This window comes from Stegostoma tigrinum, chromosome 11 (assembly GCF_030684315.1).
Source record: "Stegostoma tigrinum isolate sSteTig4 chromosome 11, sSteTig4.hap1, whole genome shotgun sequence".
NCBI classification, from domain to species: domain Eukaryota; kingdom Metazoa; phylum Chordata; class Chondrichthyes; order Orectolobiformes; family Stegostomatidae; genus Stegostoma; species Stegostoma tigrinum.
The window spans coordinates 31,784,255-31,797,174 of NC_081364.1; the positions used below are offsets into that span (position 1 = coordinate 31,784,255).

Genomic DNA, 12,920 nt, shown 5'->3' on the forward strand with positions numbered 1-12,920 from the left:
ATCACAATACTATCTGTAATTGTTGTTAAAAAAAAACCTGTTCATTAATGTCATTTAGGGAAGGAAATCTGTCATTTTTGTGGTCTGGCTTACTTATGACTCTAGACCCCCAGCAATGTTGTTGACTTTTAACTGTCCCCACCAATGTAACAAGTCACTCAGTTAAAGGGAAATTAGGATACGCAAATGCCAGTGGTACCCACATCCAAATGCTTTGCCTTTGACTCCTATGTTCCACGAAAACAGAATCTGAATTTTGCAGTCTGGATCAGCAATAGGGCTACACATGGTGTTATAAATGAGCTAGCTAAAAAAAAAAACAGACAACATTTTTTATACCATAAAATAGTCTAATTGCAACTATTTCCTTTTACAGGCTGTATTCATAGATTTTGATGGTGTACAGGAAAATACACAGAAATGTTCACTTCAATCAGGAATATTTGAAAAAATACAAAACTGAGATGGAAGTATACTATTATCTGTTTCCACGGTTGACAGTGTTTCGAAGTGATGATGATGCTGTACAAAGTATGTGAAAATACAATTGTAGCGATGGGAACAATGGTCAGGTGGATCTCATCAACTATGAGATTCTTGATTGGGGTGATTAATTTTGGCCAATCAGGCAGCCCTGGCTGACAGACATAAACAAACAGGAGATTCGGCTCTCTTGTGGCACAGAGGTAGTGTCCCTACCACCGTACCAGGAGGTCTGTGTTCAAGTCTTACCTGCTCCAGAGGTGAGAAATAAAATCTCCGTACAGGTTGATTAGAAAAAAAAGTTACATAAAGCAAAAAAAGCAAAAACAAATCAGGAGATCTTCTTAGTCGAGGCTCTGATTTTAAACTTTCTGGATACCTGTCCGGCAACTACTGACAATATCGGACAATGGAAACAAAAGGACTATCACAACCAGGACTGAAACCTTTCTGGATCTAGCGAGATCAGATCCCCATAGAGAAGTGATAATGGGAACTGCAGATGCTGGAGAATCCAAGATAATAAAATGTGAGGCTGGATGAACACAGCAGGCCCAGCAGCATCTCAGGAGCACAAAGGCTGACGTTTCGGGCCTAGACCCTTCATCAGAGAGGGGGATGGGGAGAGGGAACTGAAATAAATAGGGAGAGAGGGGGAGGCGGACCAAAGATGGAGAGAAAAGAAGATAGGTGGAGAGGAGAGTATAGGTGGGGAGGTAGGGAGGGGATAGGTCAGTCCAGGGAAGACGGACAGGTCAAGGAGGTGGGATGAGGTTAGTAGGTAGGAGATGGATGTGCGGCTTGGGGTGGGAGGAAGGGATGGGTGAGAGGAAGAACAGGTTAGGGAGGAAGAGACTGGTTGGACTGGTTTTGGGATGCAGTGGGTGGAGGGGAAGAGCTGGGCTGGTTGTGTGGTGCAGTGGGGGGAGGGGACGAACTGGGCTGGTTTTGGGATGCGGTGGGGGAAGGGGAGATTTTGAAGCTGGTGAAGTCCACATTGATACCATTGGGCTGCAGGGTTCCCAGGCGGAATATGAGTTGCTGTTCCATCATTGGGCATCATTGTGGCACTGCAGGAGGCCCATGATTGACATGTCATCTAAAGAATAGGAGGGGGAGTGGAAATGGTTTGCGACTGGGAGGTGTAGTTGTTTATTGCGAACTGAGCGGAGGTGTTCTGCAAAGCAGTCCCCAAGCCTCCGCTTGGTTTCCCCAATGTAGAGGAAGCCACTCCGGGTACAATGGATGCAACAACACTTTATTATCGGTAGGAAGAGTGATTGTCCCAAATAAAGGTCACCACTAGATACAGGTTGAACTCCACCAGGGTCATCCAGGTGTTTACAAAATGAAGACATTGGCAAGAAGTTATATCTGCTAGGCCGGATTGGATGCTGACATAGCCATGTTGGTGGCGCAGTGCAGAGAATTGCAACATGGACAATATTAGCACTGGCAGTGCCCCCACATTCGTGGGAATGGCCAGGTGAGCCCTGGACTCGGTTACATGTTGATTATGCGAATTCTTTCATAGGCTCAAATGTTCCTGGTGATTGCTGATGCCCATTTAACGTGGTTGGGCGTGCATATTCGGCAAACTCAGGGATGATTGATTGGAAAACTGCGAAGCGGGGAGTGGTGTGTGGAATGTTGTGATTGGAGCCAGGGCCAAGTAGATATCACTAACTATGAGGCTCTTCATTAGGGTAGTTAACCTGGTCAGGGAACCCTGGATGATCAATACAAACAGGAGATTCAGAAGTCCTCCTCAGTCTAGTGACTGGTGTGACCAGCCAGCTTGAAGCTGACGTACAGTGCACGTGTACGTAAAGGGTGACTTAATGATGGGATAACAGCCTCCATGTACCTGTAAAATAAGCAGCTAGCTTTTTCTTAAAATGATACCCTAGGTTCAGTATGGAGAATGCTTTATTTGTTTCTTTAGGCCTTTTGAAAAATATAACTTTCAAGTAGCATGATTTCAGCATATACCAGCGTACTTCACTGATCAGAATATCAGAAAATAAAATAATTAATTTAAAAGTCCAGTAAATTAAAAGAAGATACAGCTTTTCACATGATGCAGTTTTAGCACATTGGAACTTTTATTAAAACTAACTTGAGATGCAATTGTGTCTCAATTGTTCACACAGCTATCAAATATCGTAAAGCCAAGTACAACAGGCTAAAAATTAATGGCTCAGATTATCTACTTTCTCGGCATGTTATAAAATTTGAGGAAGTTTTTATTTAATATTGAAAAGAGCCTGGCCATTTCTACCAGTTTGCAAAAGACAACGCCTTTATTAATTGAGAAGTGAAATATTATGTATAATTCTCAGACCAGCAGTGCACTATTTTGACATTAGAGTATATAGCTCATGTTTGTCAAGATGAATCTTGACAATTTTTATTTTGCAAGTCTTTTGCAGTCACAGAAGCCTCAATCTGTTAATATTTGAAAACCAGTATTTTCTGATTAATTTCACTGGCATCTATTCTTACATTCTTAGCTGGCTCAGCTATTGAATAAGTTGCTGTGACTGAAGCATTCTTCTGACAATTGTATGACTTCACTATTAAAACAGTCGAATGTAATTTGCTCCACAAATCTTTTAATCATCTAACAGACCAACTGAATTTGAAAATTATGATGATGGTCACAAGTCTTATCCCAATCAATGTTAGACAGGCTGGCTGATAATTGATGGTAATGGCACAATCAAGCATGGCACAGCAATTCACTATTCATGCAATCTCAGCAAAGGAGGACAAGTCAGTTTAACCAAAACTGCAATGATACCTTTCAATTTTATTAGGAAACATGTATAAGAAAAAGTTTTGCAGTGATAGCAAACATTGAAGATAAGATAGCTTTAGATGCATTATGACAGCTATTTGTTCACACATTTAATGCTTGAAGAGTTGTCATTCTATTTAATTAAAATAGTGGTCCACTGACCATACATGACTGCAGCAGTTTTCTCTTAGCAATATCAGATTAGTGGTATAAGCAGTTATGTTGCAACTCCAGCTCAACCAAGAAATCTATTTACTAAGTTAAGCCAAACACAACAGTAACTGACTCAGCTTGCAAATTGTGAATAAGAACAAAACTAACAATACCAACAATGCATTTTTCAGAATGAATGACAGCATTTCAACCAAAGTAAAAATTCAGCGAATAGAATAAAACATTTCTAAAACAATAGCGGTGAAGTAAAACGTCCCAAGGTAACTCACAGCAATATTACCCAAACAAATTTGCCACCAAACGACAAAGCAGCATTAAACAGCTGATCAAAAGCTTAATCAAACAATTAAGAAACATGGGTTGCTGAAGCGAAGGAGAGCAGATTTAGGAAGTGAGTTTGAAAACATTGTTAAGAATTTTAAAATGAAGGCATTTCCAGACTGTGAGCTAATGTAGGTAAATGAGTACAGTAATAAAGAGTGAATAGAAATTGGAGAGAGTAAGGGAATAGAGTTTTTGATGAATTCAAATATACAAAAGGTGGAAAATGGGAGGCTAGCCAAGGGAGCATTGAAATCGCCAAATCCAAAAGTAAAAAAGGTATGGTTAAGAAGTTCAACCACAGATGAGCAGAATATGGGGTTAAAGACAATGGCTTCACTCTTTTCGATATTCAGTTGCAGGAAATTTCTGCTCACCCAGTACTTGATGGTGGAAAATCAGCGTGACAAAATTGATACAAAGGACATGTATTAGGGGATAATGTGTGATAGGAATGGAAGTTGCTAACAGACATGCAGAATCTTAGTTCATTTCTTTGGGTTAACACAGTAGAGCTGAGTTACCCTAAAGAAATGAACTAAGATTCTGCATGTCTGTTAACAACTTCCATGCACACAGCGGCCAAGCAGCATCAGAGGAGCAGCGAAGCTGACGTTGTGGGTCGAGACCCTTCTTCAAAAATGGGGGAGGGGAAGGGAATTCTGAAATAAATAGGGAGAGAGGGGAAGGTGGATAGAAGATGGATAAAGGAGCAGATAGATGGAGAGGCGACAGATAGGTCAAAGAGGCAGGGTTGGAGCCAGTAAAGGTGAGCGTAGGTGGGGACAGGTCAGTCCAGGGAGGATGGACAGGTCGAGGAGGCGGGATGCTGTTAGTAGGTAGGAGATGGGGGTGGGGCTTGAGGTGGAGCAGTGGTTAGGGAGGTGGAGATGAGCTAGGCTGGTTTTGGCATGCGGTAGGAGGAGGGGATATTTTGAAGATTGTAAAGTCCACATTGATACGTTAGGCTGCAGGGTTCCCAAGTGAAACATGAGATGCTGTTTCTGCAGCTTTCGGGTGGCATCACTGTGGCAATGCAGGTGGCCCAGGATGGACATGTCGTCCAAGGAGTGGGTGGGGGAGTTGAAAAGGTTTGCGACTGGGAGGTGTTGTTGTTTGTTGTGAACCGAGCGTAGGTATTCTGCAAATGCAGTTCCCAAGCTTCCGCTTGGTTTCCCCAATGTAGAGGAGGCCACAACGGGAACAGCAGATACAGTGTACCACATTAGCAGATGTGCAGGTGAACATCTGCTTGATGTTGACGGTCTTCTTTGGGCGTGAGATGGGGTTGTGGGGGGAGATGTAGGGGCAGGTGTAGCACTTCCTGTGGCTGCAGGGAAAAGTGCCAGGGAGTGGTGGGCCTGCAGGGGAGTGTGGAGCAGACAAGGGAGTCACGGAGAGAGTGGTCCCCTCCGGAAAGCAAATTAGGGTGGGGAGGGAAAAATATCTTTGGTAGTGGTGTCAGATTGCAGACGGCGGACGTGTTGGAGGATGATGTGTTGGATTTGGAGGTTGGTGGGCTGGTACATGAGGACAAGGGGTATTCTGTTTTGGTTGTTACTGCGGGTAGAGGGTGCGAGAGATGCATTGCGGGGAATGCGAAAGACACGGTCGAGGGCATTTTTGACCACTATAGAGGGGAAGTTTCTGTCCTTGATAAAATGAGGACATCTGGCATGTCCAGGAGTGAAATGCCTCATCTCAGGGTTAGATGCGGTGGAGGCAAAGAAATTGGGAATAAGGAATGGCCTTTTTGCAGGAAGGTGGATGAGAGGATGTGTATTCTTGGTAGCTGTGGGTATGTCTTTGAGTTGTATATTCAGATGAGAAACAGGAAGGGGTCAACAAAAGATCCTTGGGGTCACCAAAGGCACATAGTATAAGGAAAATGAAGAAAGAGAATTGCAGCTTTTTTTTTCTGAGCACAATGAGAATTGAAAGGTGGAGCAGGTGGAGTGGATTTTATGAACTAGAAAAGCTTAGAGATGCTATGTTGAGATACATACAGGAACTAAAGGATTTTGCAAGAAAAATACAAGGCTCGGTGAAGAACTTACAGGGAAATTTGACCCAATTGACTAAGGAAGGGAAGCAGAAGTGACAGTTGAATAGATTGTCTCCATCTTAGTGACCAAAGCATGCATGATCTCTCATTTTCGCTACAATATGAATTACTGGAATAAAACTGAAAATAAAATTATCACAATGAAGAGACTATTGTAAATTTCACCTCCAATCAAAACTGAGCTATTCTTGTCAAGCACTTTTCATTCCTTGAAATGAAATCTATAAAAATGTTAATCTGATTAAGAGAAATAATTTTCAATTAGAACTTACTTCATCTCGAGCACTTCTTCCAGCTGCTTTCTCCGTTCTATCCGTAAATTAGTGAGATGTGCCTCCCTCTCAGCAAGAGATTGTTGTGTTGAGGTTAGCCTGACCTTGGTGGAATCCAGTTCTTGTCTTGTCTTCTCCAGAGTGGCCATCAATTCTTCTAACTGTCAAATAAAAGCACAGCAAGACTTCAAATAACCTCTTAAATTTACGAATTAGAAATTGCTCTGTAGTCTTCATCAAAAGTAATGATGCCATGACATTTGGTCATCTTAAATGAGTGTGTTTAACTGTTCAGCCTGGTATAATTTGTTTGCAGTTAAGTGAAGTTCTATAACTTTTCTCAACTGACCTTAATTTTATTTTAGCTTAACTACATTTAAATCTCAGTCACTGAGATAATAGCAATTTCAGAAAAACACAGACAGTTATTTAAAAATGGCAACAGGTCACTGACTGTTGGCAAGGTCTCCTTTGTAATTAATGTTGAGAGAGAGAATATGGTGTTTTATAAATGAAGGAGAACTTATGATTTACAAGCAATGGATTCCGCTATTAAAATGTAGCTCTGTGCAGTTTGCTGCATATTAAATTAAAGCCACAAAGTGTAAATGCTCTGCATTGTCTAAAACAATGAATGAATCTGGCTATCTTATACTTTGTAAATCATGGGGTGCATAAATTTGAGTACTTGATCCCTAAACTGTGACAGAAATAAATTAATATTGCCTGACTAAATCCTATTCAAAACACTCAAGATCAGAATTCTCTCATTGGATCATACATAGATAGCCTTCTGTATAAAGATTATCACAGCTCATTCACTTACAGAACCCAAAAGAAAGATTTTTTCACTATGCCAAATTAGCATATATGGTGGTGGAGGGAGGGAGCAATTAGACTTTGTGCAATAATACAATCAAGTACGTTACTGCTGAGTTTTAATGGTCTTTTATTTTTCTGAATTAAAAGTAGCCCAGATTTTCCAATAAGCATCAACATCGTCAGTGACCCATTTGAAAACACTTGGTTCCTATGACATTAAAATATTTGTTGTTGGAAAAAAAAACAAAAGCGCACGTACAAACATAGGCCTAAATGATATAATAGTGACATACAATATATGCTTTTGTAAAAGGGCACCAAATTCACATCAATACTATATACGTTACTTTTTAGTTCTATTGGTAGTATCTCTATTATGTTTCACTATCAGCGAGTATATCCTATTTGCTATACTTGGGATTTTTAATCACAACACAACACAAGAAAGCAACTAATATCAGTTAGCTGTAAGTTTAGAAGACAATGAAATTCACATTATTTCAGTAATTTAATACAACTTTTTCCTCCAACTCATTTTTCCTTTCTTAGATAGTTGCCTAGTATGTAACATTTGGGAGCGGGCCCATCAATGCCAATGTAAGGAGGAGTGTGGGTATAGTTGGATTTTTTTCCATCTTTATACCAGTTTTGTTCAACTGTCAAGAGGTTTGAAGAAAAATGGCTCAGATCTCATGAAAAGCTGTGGTTTGATCATAAAAAGATCAACAGGTCAATTTGGAGCTACCTGCTTTTTAATTAAGGATGAGCAATCTTAGCTCGGATGATTAGAGCTGAAATTAAACGGTAAGTTATTCGGGGGCTGGAATCCACTTCTTTATTTACATGATTGCTACACATAGCAACATACAGGTGGGGGATTGGGAGATGAGGACACAAATTATCTTCAGTCTGCATAAGCATGGTGCATTTTTGTGCAATGGACTGTGGAAGGCTTGGACCCTAATAGGGTGAGAGGCTAGTCTGTGTTAACCAAGCCTCTGGCTTGTAAAGGCAGTCTGTTTGAGATTGTAGACATGTTCGCCAAGCCGGTGTGTTTGATTGCAAATGCTTCATCAACCTGCTGGGTAACATCATCAGTGTGCCTCCTATGAAGCATTGGTTTTATGTCCCACTTGCTATTTATATGCCTCGGTTTGCTGGGGTGGTTGCTATTACTTTCAGTGTAGTGTAGTGTTTCTCACAGTCTTTGAATGTCATGTTGTATATTATCCTGGCTTTGCTGGTTTTGGGTATGGGATCCTTTACATTTGTCAGCAGATGTCGTAGAGTGGTTGTCGGTTTGTGGACCCCTCCGATACCTAGGGGCCTGAGTAGTCTTGCAGTCATCTCTGATGTGTTTTTGATGTGTTGTAGGGTGATTAATGAGTCTGGCCATGTTGTCTCTTCCTGTTGTGGTCTGTCTTGGAGGTAATGGCAGATTATGTTTTTCGGCTACGTACAGGAACCACTGGAAACCACAAGAGTGAGTAGTTAATTCCCATTTCTACAACTGGATGTGTTTTAGAATAAAATGTTATTGAAGATTTTAAAATGGTGATTTTTTTTATTTGATAGCCATGAAAAGGTTGAACGCCCTCAACGGATGCAATAGTGGACATCAATAGCCACGCTGACATGAGGAAATTATTTCACTTAAACTTAAGCCTGATCGACCAATTTCTCTCTGTTCCTTTGGTTACAACAGATCTGGAATGCCTTATTCCCATTAACTCTTTTGCCTTCTCATCTCTACTGAGAGAACCTTTGGATTTCTACATCAATGGTAATTTTTTGAAGGATCACCAGAAACTTCACGACCCACTCTGGTGTGTACAGTGCCACTTCCAAAACAATGGTGTCAAGATATTGAGATAGCAGATTACCTGCTTGACAACTTACTAAAAGGCTCTGTGGTTCTTTGTGCCACATGTATGATCGGATGGCAGAGGTTGATAATCAGCTTTCTACAATCTCAAGTAAGCCAATCTCTGGCTCCTGTTGTAGGGCCAAAGATGGTTGGCACAGTTGATTGAAGGTATTAATGAAAAATTACTGTGCACTGGCCAGGCCAGCATTTATCGTCCACCCTCAACTGAACCTTGAGTAGCTGGATAGTGGCAATTTGCTTTTAAAATTGTAGCAGTACACATGGTGTGGAAATATGCATAGTGCTGTTAGAAAAGGAATTCCAGAATTTGAGCTCCATGGCACTGAAGAAACAGTGATATAGTTCCAATTTAAGATAGTGTGATGTATGGCTTGGAGTGAAATTTGCAGGTGGTGAGCTACACATCTGTTGTCCTTACCCTTCTAGATGATGGAGAATGTGGGTTTGAAAGACACTGTTGAAGAAAGTGTAGGAAACAGTCGCAATTCCTCTTGTTGATGGTATACACTGGTGCCACTGTGTAACAATGGTGGAGGGAATGAATGTTGAAGATGGTGGATGGATACGAATCAAGGAGGCTGCCTTGTTGTGAGTGACATTGATACGTTCATCCAGGAAAGCGGACAGTACTTCGTTGCACTCTCACGAAGTTCCTCATGAATGGTGGGCAGGCTTTCAGGTGTCAGGAGGCAAATTATTCACTACAGAGTTCCAGACGTGTTCTTCTTGTCAGCACAATATTTACATGATTGATTCTAATGAATTGTAATCCCTAGACCCACATAATAATGGGGCTTTAGCAATGTTAATTCAAATACGTACCAAGAGAAGACAGCTAGATTCCATCACATCGAGATGGACATCGGCTTAAACTTGCGTGCCATAAATATTACTTACCACTTATCAATTCAAGCCAGTATGTTGTTCAGGTCTTGATGTACATTAGCTTGACTGCTTCAATATCTATGGAGTCACAAAAATGGTGGTGAACATTGTTTGCTGATAACTGCACATCTGCGCTACTCACCTCATGATGAAAAGAATATCATTGATGGCGCAGCTGGAGATGATTGGGATTGACACAGCCTAGAGGACCCTGCAGTGATGGTCTGGGATTGGAATGTTTGATCTCCACCAATCAATCAATGAATAATCACAACTATTTTTCTCCTTTGCAGTAAGTATGAATAACTCCAGCCAGTTTTCTCCAATTCCTACTGCCTACAGTTTTGCAAAGGTTCCTTGATGCCATACCTGGATAACTATCCGCATTCCCAGGTAGATGCCAGTGCTGTAGCCGTATTAGAACAATTTGGGTTATTTGCCTTAGGGTAGAACCACCTCTGCCGCACAGGTCAGCAGTACCACTGAAGGAAAGTTGTCAAGACCTTTGCAGTGTCCACCAACTTCACCCACTTCTCGATATCACATGCAGCAAATCAAACTGACCAAAGACTGGCTTCTATGTTGTTCGTGCCTCAGAACTATCCATCTCCGTAGATAGCCGTTTCATTCTGTCAATGCTGCTTGGCATGAAAGTACATCTATGTTGTAGCTTCACCAGGTTGATACATCAGTTTTAAATATGTCTGGTGCTGCTCCTGAAATTGCCAGGTTGATCTTCTGGCATGATGATAGTGGTAGATGGGGGATATGCGAGGCAGTGAGGTTACAGATCACGGATGTACATAATTCTGCATCACAGCACTTTATGGACATCAGTTTTGAGTAGCTAGATAGATCTATTTTAGCTAAACCCAAAATCGATACCTTTTAGCATTGGGCAATGCCATATAACACAAAGGAGAGTATTCCTCAATGTGAAAAGGGACTTCATCTCTAGACTGTGTATTGGTTGCTAGTGCCCACACTATTGAGGATAGATGCACCTGCAGCAGGTAGATTGGTGAGAATAAGGTGAAGGAAGATTTTCCCTCTTGTTGGTTTCTTCACCATCTGCCATAGGCCCAGTTAAGCAGGTATGTCCTTTGGGCCCAGCCACTCTCTCAGCAGTGGTGACACTGAGCTATTCTTGCTGAAAGACATCTGATGAAATCCCAACATTCAGACTGTGTCGTTGTCACCCTCAGTGCTTCTTCCAATTAGTGTTCAACAAAGAAGAGCACTGACTCATCAGCGAAGCGAAGGTGGGGTTGGAGGCCAGTATTGATCAGCAGGTAGCCTTGCCCATGTCTGACCAATTACCATCAGATTTCATCAGGAACACCCTCTCTCAAAAGGTGTGCTGCCATCTTTGATGGGTTGGTCCCACCAGCTGGACAGTCCATTTTTATCGATGGTGGCAACTGGGAATTGCATTCCTTTTTAATGGAAATTCTGTCAATTATCAGGTCTCACCATTGTTGGCACATTGGTATATGGATTTACAGAGGAATGTGTACAGTCAAAGGCATCCTCCATCATCCGAATTCCCTGGCAAAGACGTGACCTCACATCATTGAAAAGATGAACTTTCTTTGTCTCTGTGATCTCCCCAATGCTATGATAAACGGAATACTTTGAAGGTCATGAGAAGGTCCATCTTCTCCCTGCTGAAGGGCTCCAGGGTTGGGTTGATGGAGATGCACCAGTCAAGTGGCCATCTTGTGTTGAACCTGAATTATATAAGACATGGCTCTTGCAGGGATGGAGAGACCTTGTGTCGACAAGCCGCCTCTAGGTGGCAGGGTTCTTTGTCTAAAACCCTGCTCCTCCTCTCTGCGTCCTCAGCTTCATTTCCTGTACATGCTGTAGATCAAGACAAAATGCCACCAGGCCACCTATACCTGGATCGGATATTCTTTTGTGCCCCTTCATCTATTAATACCAGCCCTCAAAAAACAACTCCAAGGAAAGAACAAACATACCGTGACATCAGGTGAACAGAACCCCATAAAAAAGCACCTCGTGAAAAATTTGTTGACATGCTCTTTAAGTACTGTTGTTGCAGTACTCATCTTCCAGCAAAATGACATTTTTTTTTGAAACTTTGTGTTGAAATTTGTTGAATTTCAATCAAATCTGGTAAGTGGGAGTTATACTAGCTGATAGAGCTGTATGATGTCATAATGTCCTGAGTGTCATTGCTTCTGCAACTCACAGTGAATGCCTACCATGTCAGGGCTCCTCCCAGCTGGAACATCTCACAAACTGCATCAGAATCAGATGACAACATAGCCACATGCCCAGAGGTACATACAGCTTTACTGTGCTGCATTCTGCCCCAAAGTGAATGCCCCTATGTTCTGAAGAAGAGGTTTATTGTTAATGTTTCTTTAGTTGGAAAGTGGAATACTTTTATTTAAATTCCACAGCTGAAGTTCATTAACTATTGAAAGCAAACATAACGTAAAATCAATGAAAACAGGTAATTTAAATCATTTTTGTAGCTCAAAATTCATTTTCTATGCTACATTAAAATGTGTAAAATTCTTTCTTGGATGAAATCAACTCTTGCTAGGTTAATTTAAATCCAGGTGGTGAGAAACCATTTCCCATGCTGAATACAATTTGGAAAAAAAGTGGTAATTTTGCAGTACCAAAGTCTTCTGAAACTGTTGGTATCTCCAGGAACTCACATGCGCAGCTAAATGTGGAAATCCAGAAGATGCAGTGTGAGTCTATGCTTTATCAGTGGTACAGTTGTTGAGACCTGAACTCTAACTAATTAGAAATCTTTGAACTGGTGAGAACTTCTTATCCTCAGTCTCATGGAAGAATTCTTGAAAAAAAATTACACCTCATTGAATGTGGGGTAACTGTGATTTAAATGAGGAACTACATTAATAATTACCACCAAATGGCCTCACTAGTCTTAAAGAAACTTTACTTTTAGATTGTTGAATGTCAAATTTTGCCAAAATAAGATACTTCATACTACTAAAAAATTGATGTTTTAACTTCTGCCTTATTTTGAAGTCCCATTTATTTTGCTATCTGTGAACATTTAAATTGAAGAAATTGATTTTTTAAAAATTTCTATTTGGTTTTATGTGGGAATACTTCAATGTGATTGGATACTTACCCTGCTTGATAACATCATTGTTGCCACATGCCTGGAGATCACCTAACTCGGCAGTGGATTCAAACTTAGAT

The 12,920-nt window shown here is 41.1% G+C and overlaps 1 protein-coding gene across 7 annotated transcripts in view; it reads right to left on the reverse strand.

The window, feature by feature from the left end:
- LOC125460360 (ERC protein 2) overlaps positions 1–12,920 on the reverse strand; it is a 1,111,380-nt gene that overhangs the window by 554,421 nt on the left and 544,039 nt on the right. For all 7 annotated transcript variants that reach the window (XM_059649888.1, XM_059649889.1, XM_059649890.1 and 4 more), the window contains one exon: positions 6,116–6,276. In XM_059649888.1, the coding sequence (XP_059505871.1) occupies positions 6,116–6,276 (161 nt within the window). The remainder of the gene's footprint in view (positions 1–6,115; positions 6,277–12,920) is intronic.